At 40.7% G+C, this 27,567-nt stretch overlaps 2 protein-coding genes across 2 annotated transcripts; both read right to left on the bottom strand.

Annotated features, from left to right (window-relative positions):
- Positions 1-12,800: 12,800 nt before the first annotated feature.
- On the bottom strand, positions 12,801-14,508 carry LOC127756607 (disease resistance protein PIK6-NP-like). Its single transcript, XM_052281958.1, has one exon. It carries the CDS (start codon positions 14,437-14,439, stop codon positions 12,973-12,975), a length of 1,467 nt encoding a protein of 488 aa, XP_052137918.1. The 5' UTR covers positions 14,440-14,508; the 3' UTR covers positions 12,801-12,972.
- Positions 14,509-14,635: 127 nt separating this feature from the next.
- On the bottom strand, positions 14,636-27,180 carry LOC127756606 (disease resistance protein Pik-2-like). The gene is made up of 3 exons (XM_052281957.1): positions 25,900-27,180; positions 22,809-23,432; positions 14,636-16,606 (listed from the first exon to the last, which is right to left on the bottom strand). Exons 1-3 carry the CDS (start codon positions 26,965-26,967, stop codon positions 14,636-14,638), a joined length of 3,663 nt encoding a protein of 1,220 aa, XP_052137917.1. The 5' UTR covers positions 26,968-27,180.
- Positions 27,181-27,567: the final 387 nt, after the last annotated feature.

The following is a 27,567-nucleotide window of genomic DNA, read 5'->3' as shown; positions in this document are numbered from 1 at the left end:
TATCACAGCACATCTCACATTAGAGAAATGTTTTAGTTAGGTGAATAGTAGGAGTACGTATGTACACAGGATTTGTTTTAGCTATTTCCTTGATGAACAGTACTACTATTGTATTTATATGTACACATGATTTTTTTTGTTTGGGAGGCATTATTTTTTAATAGATCTGATCTAATGATATAAAATAATCCACCGATTTAATTGAAAATCGAGGGTTGGATGTTTTTTTTTTGAATTTGTAGGGTTTCCTATTATAATTACATAATTTTTATACTTAGACAAATGATAAAAAACAAACAGATCATGTGATATAAATATATTGTAGGGTATTATAGATGAAAATAAACGTAAAAGGAAAAAATAGGAAGTAAAAAAAAGGATGGGTACGTACGTAACCTGCTTACTAACAGGATGTGGCCGCAGGCGTACGTACATGCGGTAGATGGGAGGGGGAACTAACTTTTTTTTTTAATCTAATCTAATCCAATGGTCTAAAATAATGGACCCAGTGGTTTAAGTGAAAATCGACAGCTAGATGTTTCTAATATATTAAAATGACACATGGCAGCATATGAGAGTTTTTAGGAGTCCCACGTGGCGGCTTGAGAGTATTTGTAGGAAGTTTAATGGACTTTTAGTATATAATAGATAGATAGATTGTCTTTGTCTCACTTATGGCCAAATCTATGTATAAATATTTCAAAAATTCCCTTATATTGGTTAATGGACATAGTCGACCTTAGCTGTCATGGCTTTCTTCTCTAGTGTGTTGAAACATGGATCCCTTTCTTCTCTAGTGTGTTGAAACATGGATCCCGCATTAACATATCCATACCCCTCAAGGCCAACGTGGTGCATCATTTTAACTCTTAGCTCATTTTAAAAGAACAACATTGGTAAGTAGCCCAATTGAGCTCTATTGCTAATGGTGGCCTCTCATTGGAGCCACTTCAATTTAACCATATGTGTGAACGTATGATACTTACGATAGCATAGCAATCTTGGTTTTCTATGCTTGGTGCTTAGAGAGAAGATGTAGATGATGAAAATGGTTTTTTTAATTAAGTTTTGAGTTGATTTGTAGTATAAAGTAGACACATTTTGATATTAAGGTGTTAATCGGTACTATTATGTAATATTTCTTCTTCATTCAACACTATTAAAAAAAATACTCCCTCTATAAAAAAACTCAATTCTTTAAGTTTCCGTGTCTAACGTTTGACCGTCCATCTTATTTGAGAAAATTATAAAAAAAATTTAAAAGATAAATCATGCATGAAATATTATTCATATTTTATCATCTAAAAATAATGAAAATACTAATCATAAGAAAATTTCATATAAGACGGACGGTCAAACGTTGGACACGGAAACCTAAGAATTGAGTCTTTTTGGGACGGAGGGAGTATTTCTAAAGAAATGTACCACTTTCATCATTATTTACTCTTTGACAACATAATGGTCTAGTACCTAGTTCATTATCAACACCTGCTATTTATTATCAATGGTCAAGTAAGTAGGGTGTATGACATGCCAATCAGTTAAGCCTGACATATTAATATTTAAGGGGTTATATTATAGCAAGATAATTTGCTAAAATATCACATCCATATATGTATCATGTATATTTCCCGGTCCTAAAATACCAACCAAATATTTTATTAACAATTTTTAATTTGAGAATTTGGAGAAAAAAGTAATTTTGTTTGTATGCGCGTTTTTTCTTCTCGCCTCCTGTCGTTTACGTTTACGTTTACGTGTACTTTCACTGTGCACGTATGTACTTATTTTCCTAATGAATAGTCGTAGGATATGGAAAAAATCATGTTGTCTATGTGCATTCCTTTCACCTAGTATTCTTTCTCTCATGCCTCTGTATATATGTACGTTTCTTCGGGATTTTTTCCCGATAAAATTAAAGTACTACCTCTATTTCAGATTATAAGACGTTTTACCTTTAGTCAAAGTCAAACTGCTTTAAATTTGACAAGTTTGTAGAAAAAATAGTAATATTTTAAACCCAAGACAAATTTATTATGAATATATATTCAATTATTGATTTGATAAAACTAATTTAGTATTATAAATATTACTATATTTATCTATAAATTTAGTCAAACTTGAAACAGTTTGACATTGACCAAAATCAAAACGTCTTATAACCTGAAACGGAGGGAGTAGGACATGTTGCCTATGTGTATCCTTTTCTCGTAGTATTCTTTCTCTCATGCGTCTGTATATATGTACGTTTCTTCTCGATTTTTTTCCTGATAAAAGTAGGAGTAGGACTTGGGAGGAGATTAGGGGATGGACTATTTTGAAATAGATCTAATAGATGACGCGCACATATATAACCATATATATGGATAATTTCTGCCATTTGATTAGATTTATCTTCAAAAAATTGAGAAAAGGAAGGCCCACACACGCACCCGTCCTGTACGTGTGCTACATTCAGGTGCACAGACATAAAAATATAAATAAATTAAAAATATAATTGCATATCACTTACAAATAATTATAGCTAAATTAGACTTGCATTTTCAAAAATAAAAAACGACTCTATTTGTGAGTAGCATTCTCAAAATTATGGTGCATATCTTTTGACTAACGTAATTAGATTAGAAAAAAAGAAAGGGAGAATGAGAGGGTGTACTACATCGGCTGGGGGCACTCCTATATACGCAACAGACTATAAGGAATTAGTTTCTTTAAAACAAAATACATCTAACCTAATGGTCTAAAATATCGGGTCCACCGATTTAAGTGAAATCTAATCTAATGGTCTAAAATATTGGGTCCACCAATTTAAGTGAAAATCGACGGTTAGATTAGATAGAGCCATGTGGCGGCCTAAGAGCGTTTATAGGAGTCTCACGTGGCGACTTGAGAGCGTTTGTAGGAAGTCTCATGGACTTTTAGTATATAATATAATATAATATAATAACTAGGAAGGTAGCCCGCGCGATGCACGGGTATATATAACATGTTGTGTTTCGGAAGCCTATATGACTGAAATATAAACCAGATGCAGATGATACCTGCCATGCTTCAAAAGTACTATTTCTTCACGACTTTTCTTCATTAGAATCGCTCAGTAATTGTTTGCAAACTATTTGGTAGCTTGAAATTATTTGCCCTACAAGAAATCATTTATGATCTTTCTTTTTTTTTCTAGGAAGAAGGTTGGAATCTTATTTATTTATTTATGAAAGGAATAATAAAATAAGTCAACTTACCATATCCATTGTAGAGTACTATATATTATCTTATAATAAAAAAAACATTTATACCATCTAAAAAATACTAAATGATAAGGTATCTCCTAAATTTAAAATAAAATCACTTTTCTATTGTCACCTCTTCTTATGACGATTATATTGTTTTAGTGGATACTTATTATCATTATTATTGCTTTTGAAAGCTGAGAGTCTATTTAATAGTTCAAACTACATCGTACCATTACAATAAGATTAATACATCATTAGTTAACTATAAAAATCATCTATGTTATTTAGATGAGTATCCATGTACGTCTCGCTTATTTCCAAATCTGTGTCTAAATATTCTAAAAATACCTTTTCTATCAATTAATAGGATCAGATAACAACGTTAAATCAGATAAGCATATTCATGTATTGGGTGAAGACGACCGCGGGCGCCGAGGCTTTCTTCCCTGCTGCCTTGAAATATGGGTTTCTCATAGCCGTGCCCTTCTAGACCAGCGTGGAGCATAATTTTAATCCCTAATTAATTATAGGTGCCCTCATAGACAATTGCCTCATGAAATAGGAAGTTGAGCTCTATTGGCAAAGGTATCCTCTCATTGGGACTATCTCAGCCCGCCATATGAACGCCCATGCTTTACTTCTGATTGTGTAGCATGCTCTACTGTCATGCATGGTGCCCGTGATGAAAATAATTTGTTTTTATGTTATAGAGTTGTTTTATGGTATAGAGTAGACATAGTTTGTTTATTGTGTTAATTAATATTACTCAAATTTTAATACTATAGATATAATATCCTTTTTCAAAAATAAGTGAGGTTGATCAATGGATATTACTGATAAATATATCTAAAGAGAGATACCACACTAATAATCTCCAAGATTAACCCCTGGTTTGCCTTTAACACTTGTTGTTCCAGACAAATTTACTAATTTCAAAATTTTGTTTATTTTCCGAAACTTATTTACTATAGCTTATTTATTATTGAAGTGCACGTACAGCCACGTTAGAATTTCTCAACTATAGAAAATATATCATGAGTACTTTAATGTTAATGTTACTGTATTGTTGATTTGTTGCCAATACTGTCTTAGCAAAGAAAACAAATTTACATATATGACCATAATTATTGTGATGTATTAAGGGGTTGTATTATAGTGGCTGGAAATATTTTTGATATTATTTTTCATATCTACATAGAATTTATGCTTCTGGTTTTTTTGACCATTATGCTTTTGACATCATATCTACACCAGTCAAATAGTTTTGAAAAATAAAAAAGCTTTCAAAATTAAATTAGATATACTTCAAAAAAGATGATTAAATTCTGTTGTTTTTATTTTACATACGTATATTCAAATTAGTGTTGTATATTTGTTAGGTGATATTTTGCACCATAAAATATGATGTAAAATTATTTAAAATTTATTATGACTATAATTTTTACATGTCAACACCATGTGTTGGGATGTATTTAGCCCTACAAATAACCATTATAATCCGTTCATAGTTCATTTAATGATAAAAATTTGGTGATATATAATTTTAAGTAAGGACATTTTAATGCTACTAGCTCCCAGTGGAAAGCATCCTCTCAAATTAAGATATTTTTTCGAAGGGGAATCAGTGTCCATGTTCAAGATTATGGCGCGAAAGAGGGGGTACGATATCGATCGAGTAACTACAGAGCTTGTCATCACCTGAATGCGAGCCGAAGAAATCAAGGAAAAGCCAGTCTCGATTAACCATGTCCGCCACCTTCCGGGGAGTGGAATCGTCCTGCTTCAAGCTCACCGTCACCGTGGCGCTCAGCGTGTAGTCGGCGACGACCTTCTTGTGCCGCGTGAGGAGGTCGTCGGTCGTCTGTTCTTGGTCGCCGACGACGAGCTCGCCATTGACGACCTCCGACAAGGCGCCGACGCGGGTGCAGCTTACTCTCGAGACGGCGGCGGCGGCGGCGGCGCGGCGCGGCTGGCTGGAGAAGGAAGAAGGGGCGCCATGGCTCGGGGAGAGCCGCACGGCCGGCGCCAGAGTCTGCGTGGCCGTGAGCATTATGGCTGAATTAGTGTCAGTGTGTGCTGCTTACTTACTTGCTTCCACTGATCAGTTCGCTAGCTGCACGTACGAGTTAGGCAAGCTAGCTAGCTAGGAAGGGTGGAGATGTGTCTGAAGAAAGAGCATGTCCAGGATGTCCAATTTATAGGGGACGATCGATCGATCGACGGGCTACGTACGTACAGATGGAAACGAAACTCGATCGATCTACGCGTCCCGTGAAACATGCCTACACGTGGGAACACTTGTGACATGGTCGGGAACGACTTCTTGAGAAATTTTAGCTAGCCTACTTTACACATGTAACTCTAAACTAGGAGTGTTTATCCGTAGTGTAAATACTCGTGTGTTCTGACACTTTGAGAGAGTTTTGACAACTAGAAATATGAACCCTTTTATTTAGTTATGTGCTACCAAATATAGAGAATGTTTTACTTCTGATGGTTTCCGGATTATAGAAGTGGCGTTCAATGCTTCTTAATTGGTACTGCGGGTTCTGATGATTTTCCTTCATTGAATCCAATTTGTAGTGGTTATTTTTTTAAGATGGTGAAAGCTTCATTAAAACTCATCATGTTTGCAAGCACCTCCGCTGCACCCAAGGAGTGCATAGCCAAACAAAAGGAAGAAAATAAAGAAAACTCAACATCCAAGATAGCATGGGAACTAAGGAACGCTCTATCCATCGCCACCGATGTGTCAGGGTAGAAAACTCTTTGGCCATTTGCTTCAATTTTTGACAAGCCAAATGATAGTACATAGCAAATTGACTTTCCGGAGAATAGCCCGCGAGCGGAACCAATTCAACTTGCTTGTCATGGTTACTAACTACTTTGAGTCTGACATAAACTTTGTAAGATCCTTCACTGACAAGAGAGAGAACACTGATACAACAGGAGTAGAGTGTTACACCTCGGAATGTCTTGAACTAATATAATTACTGTTTGTTCATTTGTCTCCGTCCTCAATGGGAACCCGAGCGCTCCCTCACGTGTGATACCCCCCGAACTCATAGGAAGCGGTCCCATCGAATGGCCGCTATCTATGTACACACTCCGACAAACATAGTGGCAAAAATAGTAAATATAGCAAATACTATATACATTTAATTTCTGTAACTCCTGGAAAACCCTTATTTAGTCCCGGTTTGCAACCCCTTTGCTCCCGGGTTGCAAATCGGGACTACGAATCCAGGACTAAATATATCCATCTTTAGTCCCGGTTATTTCAACACTAAGGATGGTAACGGCAGTTCCGGTTGGTTACCATTTCCCCCCCCCCCCCCTTTTTTTGTCATTGTTTCTTTGCTGCTTGCATTTTGATTTTTCCAAATCGAGTTGCTCCCTATGTATTCCCAAATCAAAGTAACATCACAAATCATAGATTCACATAAAAAATTCTCAAAAAAATACATCGCAAATTATACATCTCAGATCCAATGAATCACAAATTCTCAAAAAGAAAAAGAACAAATAAAATCCGGCGCTGCCGCCTCCCGCCTCCCCTACGGCAGAGGGGAGGGCTCCGCTTCCCGCAGCCGCCCTCAGCCACCTGCCTGCCTCCATCCTCCCCTCTGCCCACCGCTGCCCTCCCATCGGCCCGCCGCTCCTGGCGCGCTGCCGTGCACCACCACCCGCCGACGCGAACCACCGCCCTCCACCACGCACCACCACCTGCCGCCGCGCGTCGACTACCATGGGGAGGGCCAGGAAGGGGAGGTGGGGATCGAGGAGAGGTGAGGGCCGGGGGGAGGAGGAGTAGATCGGTGATTTGTGAATCGAGGGGGGGGGGGGGAATAGTGGAGGAGGAGAGGCCGAGTTGATAAGCATAGGAGGATGGGCGCGAGTTGATAAGGACGGGGGCGTGTCACGCGCGTGTGCTGCGGCTGCAGTTTTTTTTTTTGTCCTAGTTGGTATAAACAATCGGGTCTAAATACCCATCTTTAATCCCCGTTAGTGTTACCAACCGGGACTAAAAATTATAAAATGTCGTGCCACTTTTGAACCGGGGCTAAAGATCTCTTTAGTCATGGTTCCTATTTGAACCGGGACTAATGTGATTTTAGGCCAACCCAGTAAAGATGATTCACCGCTAAAAAATGATTTTCCTGCACAGGAACCCATTTAGATTGCAGATGGACCCGATTCCTTTCTCCGCACAGCCTGTCCTCTCCTCCCGACGGCGGCGGTGATGGCGGCGCGCAGGACCTGGCTCCCCTCCCCTCCCCCTCCCCTTCCTTCCCTCCCTAGATCCGGCGGTGGTGGTGCGGCCGGAGGGGAGCTCGGATCCAGCGTCGTGCGGCGTGGAGGTGATGAGGGCGGGAGCAGCGTCCTCGGCCGACGACGAGGAGGAGGGTGGGAGCGACGTCCTCGGCCGATGACAACAACGAGGATGAGGGTTTTCATTTTTTTGAAGTCTTTTTTTTTTCAGATTTTTGTTTTTCCGTGCTGACGACATAAGCACCCGCAAGCGAAATTTTCGTGTGCGGGTGCGCAACCCGCACAGACCCCTGGGTGCGTGCAGGCCGCCTACCCGTACGAGAAAACCGGTTTTGATCACACATAAAAATCTTTCTCGTAGTAGTGGTTTCTACAGTAGTGAATCATAACGGTAAACCAGTACTCCCAATCATTTGGAATGGACAGATATTACAAATAAAGAAGCACCGCTAATAAAAAGAAGTATTGCTAATATAACGAGAGGCATTTTCTTATTTGAAACGTTTTATAAATAAAAAACTATCGCCAATATGGTAAACATCAATTTTTGTATGCCTACCTTAGTACGTAGGCGGAAGTCAGGTAGCCATCGCGGTTTTACCGTGGCGCGCACAGCGACGTCGCAGCCGCCGATGTACGTTAAATGCAAGTTGGTTCCTCCGTTTTTAAATATTTGACACTGTTAATTTTTTAGCACATGTTTACTTTTCGTTTTATTAAAACCTTTTATAAAATTTGTAAAATTATATGTATACATATAAGTATATTTAACAACGAATCAAATAATAGGAAAAAAATTAACAATTACTTATTTTTAATAAGATAAATGATCAAACATATTTTAAAAAAATCAACGACTATGGATATTCTGAAATGGAGGGAGTAGCTAGCTAGCGACCCAGGGCGTACGTTGCCGTCATCGCTCGTCGGTACGTGATGATAATGTGCGTACGATCGATCGCTCGTCGGTTTTTTTCTCGGAATCTCATTCAGGATTGCACACGTGAGTCCCGTGGTGAGACATGATATCGACATACGCATTATTTCTGTTCCGTGAGCTAGTGAAACTTGCCTGCAACGACGAAGCTGCTTGCTAGCCATGCATCCAGCAAGCTAACCAAATTAACGCCAAGATATTCGCTGCCTACTTAATTAATTTGGCGAGGCAAAGGGCTACCTGTATGCTCTCTCTGTTTCTAAATATTTAACGCCCTTAATTTTTTTAAATATGTTTGATTAGTTTGTATTATTTAAAAAAATTAAGTAATTATTAATTTTTTCTATCATTTAATTTATTATTAAATATACTTTTATACATACATATAGTTTTACATATTTCACAAAAGCTTTTAAATAAATATTTCACAAAAGTTTTTAAATAAGACGAACGGTCAAACATTTTGAAAAATCAACGGCGTCAAATATAAAGACGGAGAGAGTATCTATCACGGAGCTAGTACAAACGCACGAACACTGCGTGTTGCACGCCGATGTCCGACCGCGATGGTCCAATTAGATGTACATTAAATCGTTTTGCCCGGTTATTCATGGATAATATTTTTGATGCAAATTTATCCATACATTTCGTAGCGAAACACAGAGTATATCATATAGTTTGTGTATCAAAGCGAAAGGCTTCGTCTCACACATCGCGCACCATCTCGTGATCGATCGAATACGGTTGCACTCACGGAAGAATGGGTCGAAACGTTTGTGACTTACTCATCGTACTGATACGATGGACCTGACCGCGGGGGACCGATATAACGAACGAACGCAAGATTGTAGGCATGCAGCTGATGTGGTCAGCATGGCATGCGTGTGCCACGCCTAGATCCTCCATCACACTAGAAGAATAATTAACTGTAAATACAAAACCTCTTACTAAATTTAAAACTTGAACCGATAATTAAATAGGTTAAAAAAAAGTTACCAGTTAAGTCACGCTCAAAATTTGATGTTTGCAATTTATTCCCTCCGGTTCTATAATTTTTGACGTACGTTTTAAAAAATGATACGGTCTTTAAAATATATGTTTGACTTTCTTATTCTATTATAATATATACAATAAATAAATGCATGTTTACTTTTATCAGAGAACTTTGAAAGACAAATCTAAATATGTTGTTCTACTAAAAATACTTATAAAGTTATTGATAATCAAAGTTACAAAATTTTGATCTCAACCTTGTCCAAAATGTTAAGAATTATAGAACCGTAGGGGTAATTAATTTGTATCTTAATATGAACATTTAATTTGCACTAACATTGATCTCTTTGCAGCTGATCACCTTGTTGCCGGCGTCAAGCTTGGGATTTTCAGAGTGGATGTTGAAGACAGATGTGGGAGGAGGACCCGATTGCTTTTTCTTATTCTTAGATCTTTTTTTTGTCAAATGTTTAAGTAAAAGCATGTTATGCCCATTCACAAGGGGCTTCTTTGTAAAACTAGATGTATCCTAGTTAATTGAGCTCTAAGCATTGTAATCACTCATGTATGCTTGTATGTTTATACATAAATAAAAACATGAATCTTAAAAGACATTAATTATTTTCTCCATATGTATATCGTATAATAAAATTATCTTATAGCTAGCTGCACGGTTAAAACCGAATAGCGATGGTCCAGGCGACAAATCTAAAATGGCACACAAACCACTCGTTGGCAACCTACAAATGACATATATAGCCTTATCATGCGCCATCATTTAATTTGTTTTGATCGAATCAGATGGACATGCCCCTACTAGTTCATATCTTTACCCATATATTTTAGAAAGTGATATTTTTCCAATTGTCCATCGTCCACGTACGTAGTAGACGGTTTTTCCTTTAAAGAAAAAAACTGTATTTTTTCGATCATGGTATTTGCTTCAAGATTTGTGTAGGAGGATGTTTAGAAGAAAGAGATTTTTATGGGAAGAAATATGTCGATTTTTCAACCATTGAATTTGCTTCAAAATTTGTGTAGACGAGATGTTTGGATAAAAAGTACAGAGTTGAGAATTAATCCTGCCGTTCGCAATAATGGTCCTCCCGTTACAACCAAGCTAGCACTACTTTTTTTTTCTTGAAATCAATTTACGTGCTAGTAAATTGATATAGTGTGTTTGTAGTGTAAATACAGTAACTCGGGTGTAGTTACATAATAGTTACATCTATAGATCTTTCACTTAAAATAAACTCTATCGGCGGCAGTATAGATAGACTCTAAGGGAAAGCATGGTGGCTTTTTTCCAATAGTTTATGGGCTTCTTCAGCTTGGATCCGTGTTAGAGCATCACCAACAAAATCTGTATATCATTCCCTGTCAAAAAAATGAGGATTTTTGGTTAAAAATTTGTTCCAACATATTCTCTAATCTCATTCCCAAATTTCTCTATTCCCTACTTCGGGATTATCGTACTCTTTTTCTAGGGACACACTTTGGCTCTCAATTGTGCCACTTCACGCGCGGGAAGAGATCGCAATCGCGTTCCTGCGGGAGGAAGGAGCCCAAAATAGATTTTTCGCTGGAGATTTTATTGTGGCCCACCTTTTTAATATTTAGGAAACCAATTTTACGTAATCTCTTAGAGAGAGAAAAATTTTAACACCTTAAATTATATTTATAATTCCCATAATAAAAAATATAGGAATAAAATTTAGGATATTGTTGGTGATGCTCTTAGTTCGCTCAAATGAAATGAGCATTTTAGCGGAAAAAAAAAGAAGCAAGCAATTAGTACACGATTAATTAAATATTAACTATTTATTTTCTTTTTCTAAACATCTTCTATATAACTTTTTTTAAAGAAAATATCATTTAATATTTTGAAAAACGTGATAACGGAAAATGAGGAAGTTGATGAAAGAAATAACAGGGCCAGACGGTGACACCTATTTAGAGATGGCAATGGGTACCCGGTCCCCGGTCCCCCGGGGAGAATTCTCCCATTAGGTGATGGTGATGGTATCAATTGTGTCTCCATGGGGGAATCAAATGGAGAGAAAGTAGTCTCCGTCGGGTCTGGCGGGGGCGGGTTTGGTTCACCGTCCCCCGTCCCCGCCCTCCGTGGAGGCCCGATATAAAAGTATGTGTGTAGTAATATCCTGTGTATTTGGCCCATATGGCCCATAAAAACCAGGCCCAAAGCATAGAGTATATAAAGCAATTGTGTAACCCTAACCATTCCAATCCTTATCCCCTTCGTCCCCATTCCCCAGTCCACACGCCGCCGTCTGCCCCGCTCGTCCGAATCCCCACGGCGCCGTCCATCGGCCACAGCGACTGAGCGGCGCCGGCTCCCGATCTCGCGCCTGCGTGCGCAGGGCCGCCGCGCCCGCCGTGTAGGCGTCCGTGCCAGCGCCGGGCCGCCGCGCCCGCCGTGTTGCCGTCCGCGCCAGCGCCGGGCCGCCGCACCAGGTCCCAGCGCCACGCTGCGCCGTCCCGTTCCCTTCACTCCCAGCCTCCCAGGTTGTTGTAGTTGTTGATGATGTGCATTTGCGAATTTGTGATCTGAATTTGTGAACTTGTGTTCTTGTAGTTGTTGTTGATGTGCTGAAATTGATGGCTGGAATTGCTATTTTGAGTGTTAATCTTTTATTGTTTGATATGAGAAATGCATACATGTTGACTGCTGAGTAAGTTGATAGCGGGGATGGAGGCTCCACGGGGATAAATTACCCGCACGGAGGCGGTGATGGGGAAAGATATTGCCCCGTTGCATTTCACGGTGATGGTGATGGGGAAAATTCTCCACCGCGGAGGCGGGTATGGTGGAGTAACCTCCGACGGGGAATTCCCCGTTGCCATCTCTGCACCTATTCAAGTTCAGATCGCTACCGTTGGTAGCGGCCCAATCAGAAAATAAGATCTCGGGCTTGATAAGCACAAGGCAATGGCCTAGCTTCTTGAAGGCTATAGGCCCAACTGCCTTGGTCCATTTCCCGCGTCTGGGGTGCTTTGGCTACACTCTTCCACTTTGACAGCGTTATTTTCAGTCTCTCATTTGGCAAACAAGACGACATTGAATGACATTAATTCGAGTAGGTTTTTGTATTAACTTCAGTTCTCTTTCTTGAGTAGCTTCTATAATTGCCAGCATTATCGGAGACATATAGAAGCCATCGACACTTCTCAGATCTTTCAACATGCATTGATCTACATGACTCACAAACGACACACATTTGGCCTGATCCATCCAAACTGACCCAATACTGCTGTAGCACAAATGAGTATACACTAGTAGCCTAGCTTTCTGATAATTGAATTGGTGAGTGCCATGCATTTATGATTAAGGAAAGCTTCAGGAAAATATTCCATAGAACAGAAAATTATGTTGTTCGTTGAACAATTACAACAGATGCAAAGAGGAAAGCTAAGCACGGGGTTAATATAGACAGATATAGATATTCACAACAATCCAGAAGCAGCAGAACAGAAGGGACACAACAGTATCATCAATTATTTGCGATGGAGCTCGATCAGCTAAAAATACCCGCTAGTCTTCAGGATTGGTTTCTTTGGGTTCTCGGAAAGCTGTGCCAGCAAGTCCTCCTTCAATCTTCGTGCGGCTTGCTCGTATACGTCATAAAAATAACCATGGAGCTGGACTTCCTTGATTCTTGGGAGAAATTCTAGCCCAGAGAACTTAGTTTCTACTTCTTCAATATAACCAGAAAGCTCCAGTAGCTCAAGATTGTGGAATGCTCCTTGTTGAAACTTGACGCATTTGCTCCCACTGAAGTCAAGCTCGAGAACCACCAGGCTTTTGAAAGATCCCTCCGAGAAATTGAGTTCACCACCCTCAAGCGAGTGAAATGACTTGTGCGGCAGGCATAGGATGGTCAGGTTTCGTAGCTTACCAAGGACTTGTATAGCAGCATCATGATCCTTGAGCCCGGTTTCTGATAGCTTCAGCTTCACGAGATTGTTGAGCTTCCCGATCCATTTTGGCAACTCAATCAAATTGCCGTGCAGCTTCAGACTCTTGAGATCCTTAGGTGGCGAAAACTTTTCTTCAGCATCTAGGCAGCCCCAGAGACCTGGCTTCCCCTTCGAGATCAGTGACAATGATTCCAGGCAGCTGAGAGCGGCAAGGGCAGATAAAAACTTTTTGCTGTTTTTCTTGTTGACACCGGTCACTTCCAATTTGCGCAGTTGGGTGAGCTTCTTGAGATCCTGTAAAACTGATGATTCCCATGAGATGTCCACCACACCCAGCGTGTGCAGGGCTGTCAGTCTCCTCAGCCCTCTTGGTGCTACTACACCATTCCCATCGAGGAGCATAGCAATGCTAGGGAGAAAGCTGCAGCAACCCAAGGTGCAGACATCACGGGTATTAATCTCATCATCCAGCATACCAATTGAACTTGTTGTGCATGCCAGACAAAGCAACAGCAACGCAGCGGTAAAAATGCATAGCCTGTTCCTCATGAGCTCTGGTAGTTTCTCTGTTATGCCTTCATTGACATTGAGGTCTATACTTGCACGGAGATACTTCAGCTTGCGAAGATTAGTGATGGTCTTTGGCAACCTGAGTATGAACGTATCTTTGACATCTAGTGTCTCCAGTTGCCTTAGGTTACCCAAAGAATCAGGCAGGTAAGCAATGTGCATACATCCTCTTAGAGAAAGGTATCTAAGGTGAAGAAGCTCCCCTATTTGCTTAATATGGTGATTACGTACACCTTCTGTGTCTTCCAAGTCGAGCACACGCAACAACCTCATCTTGTCAGAAATGAAAAATGGCCTCCACTCCCCAAACACTGTTAATGATCTTATTCGGGACATGTCTACTGTTGTCTTCAATTCACCGACATCTGTCTCCCGGTCCTCGCTGCTGTTTGTAATGGAAAGATGCCGAACTGTGTCATGATTGTGTAGCCTACGACCCCCTTCGAGTCTAAGAACAAGATTTTCCTCCTTTGATTTCGAGATGGCTATCTCACGCATGATATCGTGGACCTGGCAAGAATCAGCTCCTCTATTGCTGTAAGTTGATTTTTGAGTTGGTAGGATTATGCTTCTGTCTATGAGTTCAAAGAAGTAGTTGTTTGCTATTTCCTCTGCAGATTTGTCCAATAGCTCCCTTGAGTAACCCTCTGCACACCATCGACGCACTAAACGTTTCCGGCTAATCTTGTCATCTTCAGGAAAGAGGCAAGACTCGAGGTGTTAGGGTAATCTTTAGGATTGGTTTCTTTGGGTTCTCGGAAAGCTGTGCCAGCAAGTCCTCCTTCAATCTTCGTGCGGCTTGCTCGTATTCGTTATAAAGTAAACCACGGAGCCGGACTTCCTTGATTCTTGGGAGAAATTCTAGCCCAGAGAACTTAGTTTCTACTTCTTCAATATAACCAGGAAGCTTCAGTAGCTCAAGATTGTGGAATGCTCCTTGTTGAAACTTGACGCATTTGCTCCCACTGAAGTCAAGCTCGAGAACCACCAGGCTTTTGAAAGATCCCTCCGAGAAATTGAGTTCACCACCCTCAAGCGAGTGAAATGACTTGTGCGGCAGGCATAGGATGGTCAGGTTTCGTAGCTTACCAAGGACTTGTATAGCAGCATCATGATCCTTGAGCCCGGTTTCTGATAGCTTCAGCTTCACGAGATTGTTGAGCTTCCCGATCCATTTTGGCAACTCAACCAGATTGCCGTGCAGCTTCAGACTCTTGAGATCCTTAGGTGGCGAAAACTTTTCTTCAGCATCCAGACAGCCCCAGAGACCTGGCTTCCCCTTCGAGATCAGTGACAATGATTCCAGGCGGCTGAGAGCGGCAAGGGCAGATAAAAACTTTTTGCTGTTTTTCTTGTTGACACCGGTCACTTCCAATTTGCGCAGGTGGGTGAGCCTCTTGATATCTTGTAAAATTGATGGCTGCCATGAAATGTCCACCACACCTAGCGTGTGCAAGGCTGTCAGTCTCCTCAGCCCTCTTGGTGCTACTACACCCTTCCCATCGAGGAGCATAGCAATTCTAGGGAGAATGCTGCAGCAACCCAAGATGCAGACATCACGGGTATTAAACTCATCATCCAGCATACCAATTGAACTTCTTGTGCATGCCAGACAAAACAACAGCAACGTAGCGGTAAAAATGCATAGCCTGTTCCTCATGAGCTCTGGTAGTTCCTCTGTTATGACTTCATTGACATTGAGGATTATACTTGCACGGAGATACTTCAGCTTGCGAAGATTAGTGATGGTCTTTGGCAACCTGAGTATGAACGTATCTTTGACATCTAGTGTCTCCAGTTGCCTTAGGTTACCCAAAGAATCAGGCAGGTAAGCAATGTGCATACATCCTCTTAGAGAAAGGTATCTAAGGTGAAGAAGCTCCCCTATTTGCTTAATATGGTGATTACGTACACCTTCTGTGTCTTCCAAGTCGAGCACACGCAACAACCTCATCTTGTCAGAAATGAAAAATGGCCTCCACTCCCCAAACACTGTTAATGATCTTATTCGGGACATGTCTACTGTTGTCTTCAATTCACCGACATCTGTCTCCCGGTCCTCGCTGCTGTTTGTAATGGAAAGATGCCGAACTGTGTCATGATTGTGTAGCCTACGACCCCCTTCGAGTCTAAGAACAAGATTTTCCTCCTTTGACTTCGAGATGGCTATCTCGCGCATGATATCGTGGACTTGGCAAGAATCAGCTCCTCTATTGCTGTAAGTTGATTTTTGAGTTGGTAGGATCATGCTTCTGTCTATGAGTTCAAAGAAGTAGTTGTTTGCTATTTCCTCTGCAGATTTGTCCAATAGCTCCCTTGAGTAACCCTCTGCACACCATCGGTGCACCAAACGTTTCCGGCTAATCTTGTCATCTTCAGGAAAGATGGACAGGTACAAGAAGCAAGACTTGAGGTGATAGGGTAATCCGTCGTAGCTTATATTAAGGACAGCTCTTATGGCCTCAAGCTCTGGGTTTGTCTCCAACTCTGCACTAATATGCTCATTCAATTTCCTCCACTCCAAAGCAGTTTTGGGCCGGCTTGCCAAGAAACCACCTATGGTGACAATTGCGAGGGGAAGTCCTTTGCACTTCTTTAGAATCAGTTTTGCTTCTTCAATCAACTCAAGATCTTCTTGATCCAAATTTACTGACTCCTTAAATACCTGAAACGTGTATAATTTAAGTAGTAAATACTTCTTTTTTTAATTAATTGTGCATAAAATAATTTCTTGCAAATATTTATCGGAGTAACTGGCACTAGTGTAGAAACATCAATCCGAACCAGTGCAATGTAGTTGATTAACCTAAAACCGATGCTCAAATAATAACATTGATCAATTCATGAGAAAAACAGGTAGCAGAAGTATCACTATACCGTTTTTTTTCCAGTTTTTCTTATAAACCCGGAAGTGACACTATATTGCCAGCTTTATCTTCACCCTTCACTACCGTTTCACGAGAGAAAGCAGAAGCGAAGGCCAAGCTGAACGGGCTATGAGACATCCAATGAACTAGCATGCTAAGTCTCTCAATCAACTTCTCACTCTTGGTCAACATCTCTCTCTATCTCGAGCATGCCGCCACTGCTCTCCCTCCATACCTGAGCACAATGAGGGCCAGCACAGGAGGGCTATATCTGGCTGGCCTATAATGCATAGTAGGGCACTAGGGCTACTAGTGACAGTGAAGGGAAATGGAAGCATGATTGGTCATAGGAATGAATCGGGTTGCCCTGAGCCAGCCCAGGACCATCAAATCTAGCCGGTCCAAGCACGGGCAACGGCGATGGCAAGGGTTGTGGGCATGAGCATTAGATGGGAGGTGGGATAGGGCCAGATCTTACCACTCTAAGCAATGCTTGACTGCCTCGAGGAGTCACTGCTCGCACAAAAAGCCATCAAGGAAGTGGGTGACGGTCGGCACTACTGGAGCTAGCCTATGCGTTGATTTTTTTTTTAAAAAAAAACAATTTCTACTCTACAAGTGATAGTACTGCTCAAACATACGGAGTATATCACTGAGGTCCATTTCAATATTGCTGGTTCCCAAACCGACAGTGAGTGCCAGTTTCGAGCTGGCAATATATATATGATGAGGATTTGCACTAGCTAGTGTGATGGTAAGTATTTTTCACCGATTGGGGGGGGGGGGGGGGGGTAACAGCTCATAGAGTCATAGTATGTTGTAAGACATGACAGATGTATGTATCAGCAGGTCAGCTCATAGTAGGAACATATTTGCTTCATAGTAGAACTATATTTGCAAGTTGGCATAAAGTTTTATTGCACATACTACTGATACATGCCTCCCTCACGCACTCACAGCATATCACTTATGTGTTCCTTGTCGGGTGTAGCCAAAATAAAGGAAAAAGTCTGAATTACCCCTATGCGACGGTTCGATTTACCCCCACCCCCACCTAAATTACAAAACCAAACATTTTTTTAACCCTAAACTTTAAAAAATGGACGACTTACCCAAGGCAGTTTTGATCCTATCTGCCACACATGTGGCAGCTCTATTTAGCCAAAACAAATAAAAGAATGATGGGACCCATTTGTCAGCCCAATCCGTCTTCTTCTCCCCATCCTCTCTTTCGCTCGATCTCAGCTACTGTCGCCGATGACCATCTCCACCAGACGTGCACCGAAGGCAAAGCCAAGACAAGCAGCGCTGAGATTTGGGGGTGACACGAGGCAGTGGAACTAACAGAGGAGAGCAAAACTGAGGTCAGAAGAAGTGACGCACCGTGACAGAGATAGTGGATGCAAGCGGTGTTGAGGTTGTGGATCTCGTCGTTGATCTCACCACTTCCACTGTGAGTTTGAAGCCACCCGTCCCACCTCTGCCATGAGTTCACCGTCGCCCGCGTTGAGCCATGGGGTCGTAGGTGCCATACGGGAGCAACAGGTTCGGGCGTTCGATGGGGTGGCGAGGGAGCAGAGGAACCCCGGTGTTGACCATGTGTGTGGAGCTGCTGTTGCTGAAATGCCTTGGCTGTAGATGGGGAAGAAGGGGGTGCTGCCATAGCTGCCCGCACCCCTTTTGCGCTGCCTGCCCACATCGCGGCGGCCGGAGCAGAAGAGGTAGTGACGATCTAATCAGCGATGGAAGAAGAAGAGGAGGAGGCGTAGCGGCATAGTCCAAATTGGTGGTGGAGGGAGCATCTAGATCCAGTCTAGAATAGAGAGGGGTGGAGTTGGCTTTCGCGGTGAGGAAGGGGAGCAGCCTAGCGGATTCCAATAGCAGTGCCTAAGCATTGACTGCTCTTGTGTTCTAGGTGAAGAAAGGAGATAGCAGCTGATAGGTGGATCCCAATAGCCTGATAGGAGGAGGATGAGGTGGAGACTGACTTGTGGGGCTGATACGCCACGTAGGACCACAACCAACATCAAACCAACTTTGGGGGTAATTCATCCGGTTTGTAATGTTCAAGGTTAAAAATGTCAGGTATTGTAATTTAGGGTGATAAATCGAACAGCAGAGGGTTTGGCTACGACTGAATTTTTCTGAACATATTGTTGCAGTAATTTACCGTATAACATCTTGATTTGAGAATTAGAAAAATATTGTCTTTTTTTTAATTACATAGAAGACGTTGTCGACGAGTGATACTCACGGACCGGATGAGTAGAGTATTGGGGTACGTTGGAATGAGGGTCTACGTAATACGACATCAAGCAGACAAAAAACAAGGATTATACTAGTTCAGGCCCCTTATCAGGTAATAGCCCTAGTCCAGTTTATATGGGATTGATGATGACGAGAACAAATTACAAAGAGAGTAGTCGAAATAGGCGATACCAACAAGATCGTGGTCGAAAGATTCGACGAGATCTCCCAGCGACTTGGCTCCGCGTACTCCATCTTCGTAAACTTTGGTGGGTGTGTTGGCGATAAAATTAGATGCCTGATACCCCTCCCAGGGGTCCCTTCTATACCGTGGATCATGTTGACCCCCAAGAAAAGTCTGAGGATATGTGATCTGATACAGCATAACCGAAATTCTATCCCCTCCGTGTAGGACTTTGGAAATCACTTGACTCGTGGAGATATTTTCCATAATTTGGGGCGTTTTTTGTACGATATTTGCAGGAACGATCCATATACATGAAGGTATACCTTATCGGTATATTCCATAAGTCGTAGGTTAGGAGGTATGCCTTATCCGTAACCCTGACAGACGTGCACATCACTAGGCATGCACACCATGCATAACTATGATTACCTTGGTGGGTAGGTGTTTGCTAATACGCGTACTGTATAGGAGGTAAGTCACATCTGCAACCATGCGCTAAGCTGCCCGGGCAACAAGTTTCGTCTAGTTTTTCTTCATCCAATTAGATTGTCTGAACTTTCTCATTGATACTAACTTTCTGTACTATATAATAAATAAATATGTGAGTACAAAGTTTTGAATTTTGAGTTCAGAGTATCATATTTTTCATATAGTTTTTATGGGTATGTAGTTTTGAATATATGACTTCAAAGTTACAAAATTTGACTTGAAAATTTCAGAATTTGAGTTGAAAGTTATAAAGTTTGGGTAGAAAGCCTTAAAATATGAGCAAGTTTGTTATTTTGAGTTGATGTTTTGATTTTTTTTAGAGTTTTTTAAATTTTCTATAGCAAGTTCTCAATTTGCATAAAGTTTCAAATTTTGGTTAAATTTTAAATTATAATTTATTTCAACTTCAAGAATAAAAATAAAATTAAATATTTTAAAGCTGCATAGAGAGTTTTAGGTCAACAATTTTGATTTTCTTTTCCACTCAAATAGTAAGTATCCGACTTACAACCCACTTGCAAAAGGCCTAAGGTGCGCCCAGAACCACATGGATCATGATCCACTTCTCATGCTTCATGCAATCAACAACAACAATAAAATAACGAGAACAACAAAAATCCCAGAACCTGTGAAGCAATAGTTGTACATCTAGTGAAGAAACGTGTGGCAAGGTAGAATCATGGGAACCACGACTTTAACACCGAACCACTTGTGGTCCCCCCACCACACCCCACCACACCCCCAAGTGGTGTTTCTTTAACTCTACTGTAGTTTAAGCATACAAGTTTAAAAAATGAAATGAAGTGTATCTCTTTTTTCTATTGTTTAATTTGGATTATGTGTATTATACATAGTTTCAAAATATAGTTCCGGCATAGCCTATCCTGGGCTAGATTCAAAATATTATGCTACAATAAGATTAGCTAACCATTTATGACCAATATAATTGTTAATTCTAATATAAAGTAGTTAATATGATACAGTTGCTATGATTGGAATCTGGGTTTTAATTCCCTATTTCTTTCCATTGTAAATTGCTCTTTTTTTTCTATTACACTGAAGATCCAGACGCACATTAAGCAGACGCGCGCGTACAAGTACACTCCCTTAACACAAGCTTAAGAGAGATAGAGGCCAGTGGTATTTAAACCCCTAAAAGTGCACCCACTACCCATATGTGTAATATTTGTAAATACTATGATTGAGTTATACATTCACAACTCTACCGCACCACGTACCTCTGGTGGTGAGGCATGTATGTCTGTTATTTGTGTGTAAGTATGTACGTATGGTTGTGTACAAATGTTTTTGATGTTGGTATGCAAATAAGGAGTAGTACATTTGTAGGGGTTAGTAAAACTAGAAGACTAACGTACGTACGTATGTACGTATATACATACATACATACATATATATATATATACATATACATATATATATATATAGATATATATATATATATATATATATATGAGCTGGATAATATGATCCGTGGTGCATATGCACCTCAATCCCCTGGTCGACATGTGTGCATATGACTCCAATGCAGTTGTGATCCATCATGTTTGCTAACCACCATCAAAATGTACCTATCTGATGGAGTTGCTATATAGGGCTGTGCATTGGTGGGTTCAATAGGTACATGTTGTGTACGTTTTCTACTGTAGCTTTCCCAAGATGCCCTCCAACTAGTACTTCCCTCTCTCCATGTGAAAAATTATGCATGTATGTGCATTACAAATTTTAATAAATTCTCTTGATCACCTAGTTAATTTGTTGGCTCTGAATGTCAATTAGAGAAATATTATTTGTAAACCTACTTCATTGACATATGTCTTTTGCAGATGACATATACTTTACCGATATATTTGTTGTGAATATATCAGTTAAAGGTTGAGTCACTAGCAAAGGTTCATTAACAAAGATATCGGTTATACATATCATTTAACAATATATCATTAGCAAATTTCGTTTACAGATACATCATTAATTTGCTAGTATCATTTGAAGATTCATCAAGCTCTCAAATGTTATTTAAATATATGTTGTCTGTAGATGTAATGTCATTTTTGCAAGTTATATTGTTTTCGTCAACATGCCCTTTGTGAATGGAGATAGTTCCATTAAGTCAAATGTCAAAATGGAGATATAGTAGATGCACCATTGTGTAAATGTCATTTTGATGATGGATAATCATTTATAGATGTCCTTTTGGAGGATTGAGGGGTTTTTTTGCAAGTGTCAGTATGGATATATATAGGTATTAAGATATGATCTGTGAACGTCATTTTGTACCGATAAAATGAGAATAAATAATTTTTCTAAACAATGGATATGTAACATAAGTCTATTGTATAATGACACAATATATTTCATATTCAGTTGTTCTTCTTATGGGAAGATAATTGGCTATTTCATATTTCGCTCTTTTCTACAGTGTTATCTAAACTTGATAGGTGGCTTAATTGTTTTGGAATGTCGCTGTTTGAAGCTCATTTGCAGATATATCAATGTATGACAAGTTCTATTAACAAAAATCATTGTACTAGGGAAAGGTCTAAATGTACATATAGTTATATAGGGGCACAAAATTTGGCATCCTTAATTTATATGCATTAGAAAAAAATGGAATGGAACCATGTCAAGGGCAAACTTGGAAGGCTAAAAAGTGGTGGCAGGAAACACAGTACCTTTATGTATTATTCATGTCCCTTCCTTCCTTTAATAACTATGATTTGAGAGGAGAAAGAGACATTTGCTAGCACACATCTTAGAGCATTCAAACGGTACAGATTGGAGGTGCAAATGAACCTAGGTTCATATTTGCACAAAAATTTTGAATAAAACGAATGGTCAAACGTTGGTCGAAAAGTCAACGACGTCATACATTAAAATACGGAGGGAGTATAAAATAAGATAATGCAAATACTTGCAATTGTAAACTACTTTTTAATATTAACCACCAATAGTTTTTAAATGGTTAGACCGAAATAAATAAAAGTTTCATGCTTATATATGCTTTTAGGAAGTAGGAATGTGCGTAGCAATGGAGAGAAGTATATATGCTTTTAGGTTACCTTTTTTGCAAAAAGGTTCTTTGCATCGTTGTCTCCTAGACGATTGAGTTGATATATTTTTCCTTGTTGATCCCCTGAACAATGCTTAGCAATACTTTGATGCCTTGTGGTGATTATGATCCGGCTTCCTGTTTCCATTGCTGGGAAATATGATTCTATAGCATTCCATTCTGTTGTGGATAATACATCATCAAGAACAATCAAGTATTTCTTTCCTTCTAAAATGCTAGCCAACTCCTTTTCTCCAGAAGTTTTTGAATCTTCTAGTTGCCTAACTAAGCTCATAAGAAGATCATTAAGATTGAACGGGCGCATGATCGTGACACATGCATGCTTATCAAACATCTTCTTAACCTTTTCGCTTCGGTAGACATTTTGAATTAGAGTGGTTTTCCCAATACCACCCATTCCCCACACTGAGATCTTCTCAAGCTGTTGGCTACCTTTTGAAATCAGTTCAATAATCTCCTTTATTTCATCAACTCGCCCAACGATCTCAGATTCCTTGAAAGCAGTTACCATTGAATATGTGCGAGGGAGGCTCTTTCCTTCTACAGCGTTGTATGTAGTGTCTTCGTTTAAGTTAGATGAGTCCTCCATTGAATCTACTCCATCTTTAGCACACTGCACACACAAAAAAAAATATTATCAACAATATTCTTTTCTTAAACACGCATGAGAGGTGTGCACCATTATATTTTAAGACGAGACGAGAGTTAAAAAGGAATCGTACATGCCCTTAATGGAAAAAAGGTTGCAAGAACTTTTCAATGAAACAACAGCAAAAAAATGTAGCCAACCGCTTGAGAACAGTTATTATTTAGAATATTAGATGATGATGATGTCTAATTGTCTACTTTCCTATGATAATACTTAGTTGTTTCCCAAGACAAATCTCTTGTAGATGTATAAATAGGTTACCATTCGTTAATGAAAAGACAATCTCAATTGAACTACTTAATTTTTAAATGCCTCCCGACCCATAAGTGTTACTCCATATATTACTTGCCCAATCAATTAAAAGATTTATCAATCTGTAAATTTGGTGGAATTCTGATTATAGTACATAATAATCAAGTATCCTTGGGAATTTTCAGATAAGTGCAAATGCACCTATCTACACATTTTTGAACTTCAAAATCCTCTAAAAATGTGTTATGTAGGATAAGTTAAAGTTGAGCTCAAAGTATTACCGTATTGCATAATACTAAATACAAGCAAATTAATCACAGTCTTAGTATAGTATGCCTATAAGCCGGCATTTTGGCTTATATAGCTTACAAATTGTTGGCTTTTAAGCAGTTAAGTTTAAGATGGAGTTGCCGTTCCAACATGCAAAATAAAATATGCTTTCAACAGAGGTTGGAGCTTGACGGGGCAAAGAGCAATGGCCAGCTAAGTGGTGGTCGCAGGAGGCGAAGGCCAAGCAAGATGAGGGATGTGGGGAGGAGAGGAAGGTGAAGGATGCAGTGAAAATGATAGCGATCAACAGTGGCGGACACAGGATTAAATTAAAGATAGGGCGAAGATGCTCGTGTCAATAAGAACAACTAAATGCAACAAATACTATATTTATGTTGTAATCACATAAACATATAGTATAATCAATAAATTAAAGCAAACAAAAACGATATTATAATAAAGTAATAATTTTTGCGCCACAAATAACTCATCATACATAAAAATATATTGGTAAACGTATCAATTTGCAAATATGAGTCAATTCATAAAGCATGGTTGATAGATATCTTTAAAAAAATAAATATATGAGAAGACATACCCCGAATAAGATGATTATTATTTTGCTTAGAAGGGAGAGAGAGAAAAACGTTAGGCACCTAACTATAGTAGGGGATGGGGGTGAGCATTCGCGAGGATGCCCGATGGCCGATGCTAAAGCCGCCCCAAGCTACTGGGCTACTGGCTGTTGCGGCCTGTGGTGCTGCGTGCTGCCGATGGCCGGGCGGCGGCGTTGGCGCGGGAATGGCCGGAACTCGGTAGGGATGGGGCGATGGCGAGGTAATGTCGTCGAGTTGGCGCATGTGGCGCCGAGCAAGAGGAGCGAATGGTGTCGGCCGTCGCTAGGCGCCAGCGGGCGGCGGCTAGCCTAGGCACGCTCAGGTAGCGAAGCGACGCGTCACGTGCGGGTAGCGAGGCGTCGCGTGTGGGTAGCGAGACGCGGCATGCGGAGATGATGGCGCTGGGTACCGAGGCATCACGGGCGTGAGTTTAACTCTTGATTTCCCAGAAAATCTGAATTGGACACTTGGGCTGCTTCTTTATGGGCTAATTGTGAATTGGATGTGGTGGTAGGCGGCCCAAGAAGGATATGGGGAGTTGGGGCGGCGCGGGCCATAGCTGGGCCGGCCGCCCAACCCTGCCTAATGGGTGGTTCCGCCCCTGGCGATCAACAAGTCTTGGCTGGCATAGGGAGTGGGACAGGGGCACCCAAAATTTGGGGTCGATTATACTCACTATGGGGAGTACCTAAAATTGAGTAGGGCGATTTATTGGAGCTGTTATTTTTTAAAAGAGAATTGTTGAATTATAACTATAGCGAATATGATATATGTTTGCTGGAGATGCTCTTAGAGATGAAAGAGACAGAGCTATGTCGTACTATTAATCAGTGTTAGTTTCTTTTGTACATAATGACATAGATAAAACATTGATTTAATTAGCAGACAAGTTGAATGAAAAGAGTAGGCTTTCAACGGATGATGATATATAGAATATTTCTTTTTCAGTGCATTTTTGAGGATTTTTTTTTTTAGTATTACTCCTTCCATTCCAAATTGATCTACATATTTCATAGGTACACCAATACCAAGAAAAGCTAATAACTCTCTCATACTATATTTACTCTAGCAACAAACTCGATGCATGCACCATTCCACTATTTCCTAGCCAATAGCAAATCAAGATATTGCATGTGGGTTATAAATACTTGTGTGCATTGATACATGCATCAATGTCCATTTACTCCAATGCACAAATAACGAATAGATCTAATGAATGAACACAAATATGATAATTATTTAGAAATAACTAAAAAAACTATATGATGATCATTTTGGAACGGAGGGAGTACCTTACAGCGAAAAGCATAAAGAGTCTGATCAGCAAACAGCTGCATGTGCTCGGGTGCCACCTCCTCGGTCCTAGCACAAAAGCTTGCAACTTCAACATGTTGTGTGAACACTATGATTCGGCTCCCTTTCTTGTTGTCTGGGAAGAGCATTTTTATTTGCTTCCATTCTTCAGCGGTTGATAGGTCATTAAGCATAACGAGGTAGCACTTGTCACTCAAATATTCATTGAACTCATCGTTCAAATGATCTTCCTTTAACCCCAAACCCTGATCTTCCTTTATCAGCATGCTACTCAGAATTTGACACGACGGAGTTGCTTTGCCAGCCTCCTGAAGAGATCTTACATAGAATTGCCTAACAATGGTTTGCAGGAGCTTTGTTGGGTTCAGAGGATGCATCAAATTAACCCAGGCACAGCGCTCAAACTTGTTGCTTCTCTTGAGATGATCATAGGCCCCTCCAACGATGGACATTTCCCTGATATCACCACTCGTTCCCCACACCGCAATCACTCTAAGTTCATCGACTTTGGTTTTGATGACCAGCCGAACCAGACCAGCTACTGCCTTGTCATGCTGCCACCGTTCTTCATGCACGCCAGACATGGTCGCACGGGCAGTGCTGCTGGGTGCGACATTGGTAGCTACGGTAGGCTTGGAGCCCTTGATGAGTTGGTAACGCATGTTCCTCTGGCTCACATCCTCAACCTTGCCCCTCAGCTCCTTCATCTGCTTGGCGATGCGGCGCCGCTCCCACAGCGTGTGAGGGCTGCGCCACCAGGATGAACTCTTCCTCCCCAAGCGGACGGCGAAGTCCTGGAGGCAGTCCTCGACGTCGTAGGCCACGTCGCGGACCTGCTTCACCCAGGTCCTGACCACCTTGTTGTCATCTTTCTCATCATTGGCGGCCATCAGGAAGGAGTTCATCATCTCCAGCTCGTCCCTGATGAACGCCTGGTCGCGCTGGACGCCGAGCTGCAGGGAAACCTCCTCCACCAAGGTGGATTTGGCGAAGCCAAGCGCTCCCTTCAGCACGGACCTGCCAATGCTCACCGCCGTGGCCTCCATGGCTTTGCTCTCCTCTCCTCGGCGTTCTCTCGTGGATTGCTAGTAACTTGTGTGATGGATGGATGAGTAGACAAGTTGCTATTGCTGGGGAATGAGTTTTAATGGTATCCTAGATTGCATTTGTGCCGATACCAAGAGAAGAGAGAGCAATTTGGTAGCAATGCCACACCCAGCACCAAAGTTAGGTATAGCACCCAAGCTTGGCACTGCAAACAAGCAAGGGACTGATGCTAAAGAGAAGAAAAGCACCTGGGTCCATTTGTTACCGGAAGAAAGGAATGGAGATTGGAGAGAAAACTTGGGGGATCATGGGCTTAAAGCTCCTAAGATCTGTTGTCAAACTGCTTTTTAGATGTGTGCTGAATACTGCAATTATTACTATGTATTTATGTTGTTTTAGTTGAGAGATTTTTTTATAGTCTTTTAGAGGCACCGAGATGTATTATATTTTGTACTGAAACTGTTGATACCTTCGGTATTTCCTTTAGTGTTACGTTACCATAAATTAATTAACACTAAAAAATGTGGCCTTCTCCATGACCTTAAAACTATGTATATATGTGGTTTTAGTTGAGAGATTTGTTTATAGTAGGCACCGAG

Source organism: Oryza glaberrima, chromosome 12 (assembly GCF_000147395.1).
Source record: "Oryza glaberrima chromosome 12, OglaRS2, whole genome shotgun sequence".
Classification (NCBI taxonomy): Eukaryota; Viridiplantae; Streptophyta; class Magnoliopsida; order Poales; family Poaceae; genus Oryza; species Oryza glaberrima.
Note: the sequence above shows the minus strand (reverse complement) of the source record. Positions and strands in the feature narration are given on the sequence as shown.

Coding starts and splice junctions, on each gene's coding strand:
- LOC127756606 (XM_052281957.1), bottom strand. CDS start 26,967: ATGGAGGCCACGGCGGTGAGCATTGGCAGGTCCGTGCTGAAGGGAGCG. Junction 23,433..25,899: donor TTTATGCTTTTCGCTGTAAG/GTACTCCCTCCG, acceptor TTGTGTGTGCAG/TGTGCTAAAGATGGAGTAGA. Junction 16,607..22,808: donor AGAACCTTTTTGCAAAAAAG/GTAACCTAAAAG, acceptor TACACGTTTCAG/GTATTTAAGGAGTCAGTAAA.
- LOC127756607 (XM_052281958.1), bottom strand. CDS start 14,439: ATGCGTGAGATAGCCATCTCGAAATCAAAGGAGGAAAATCTTGTTCTT.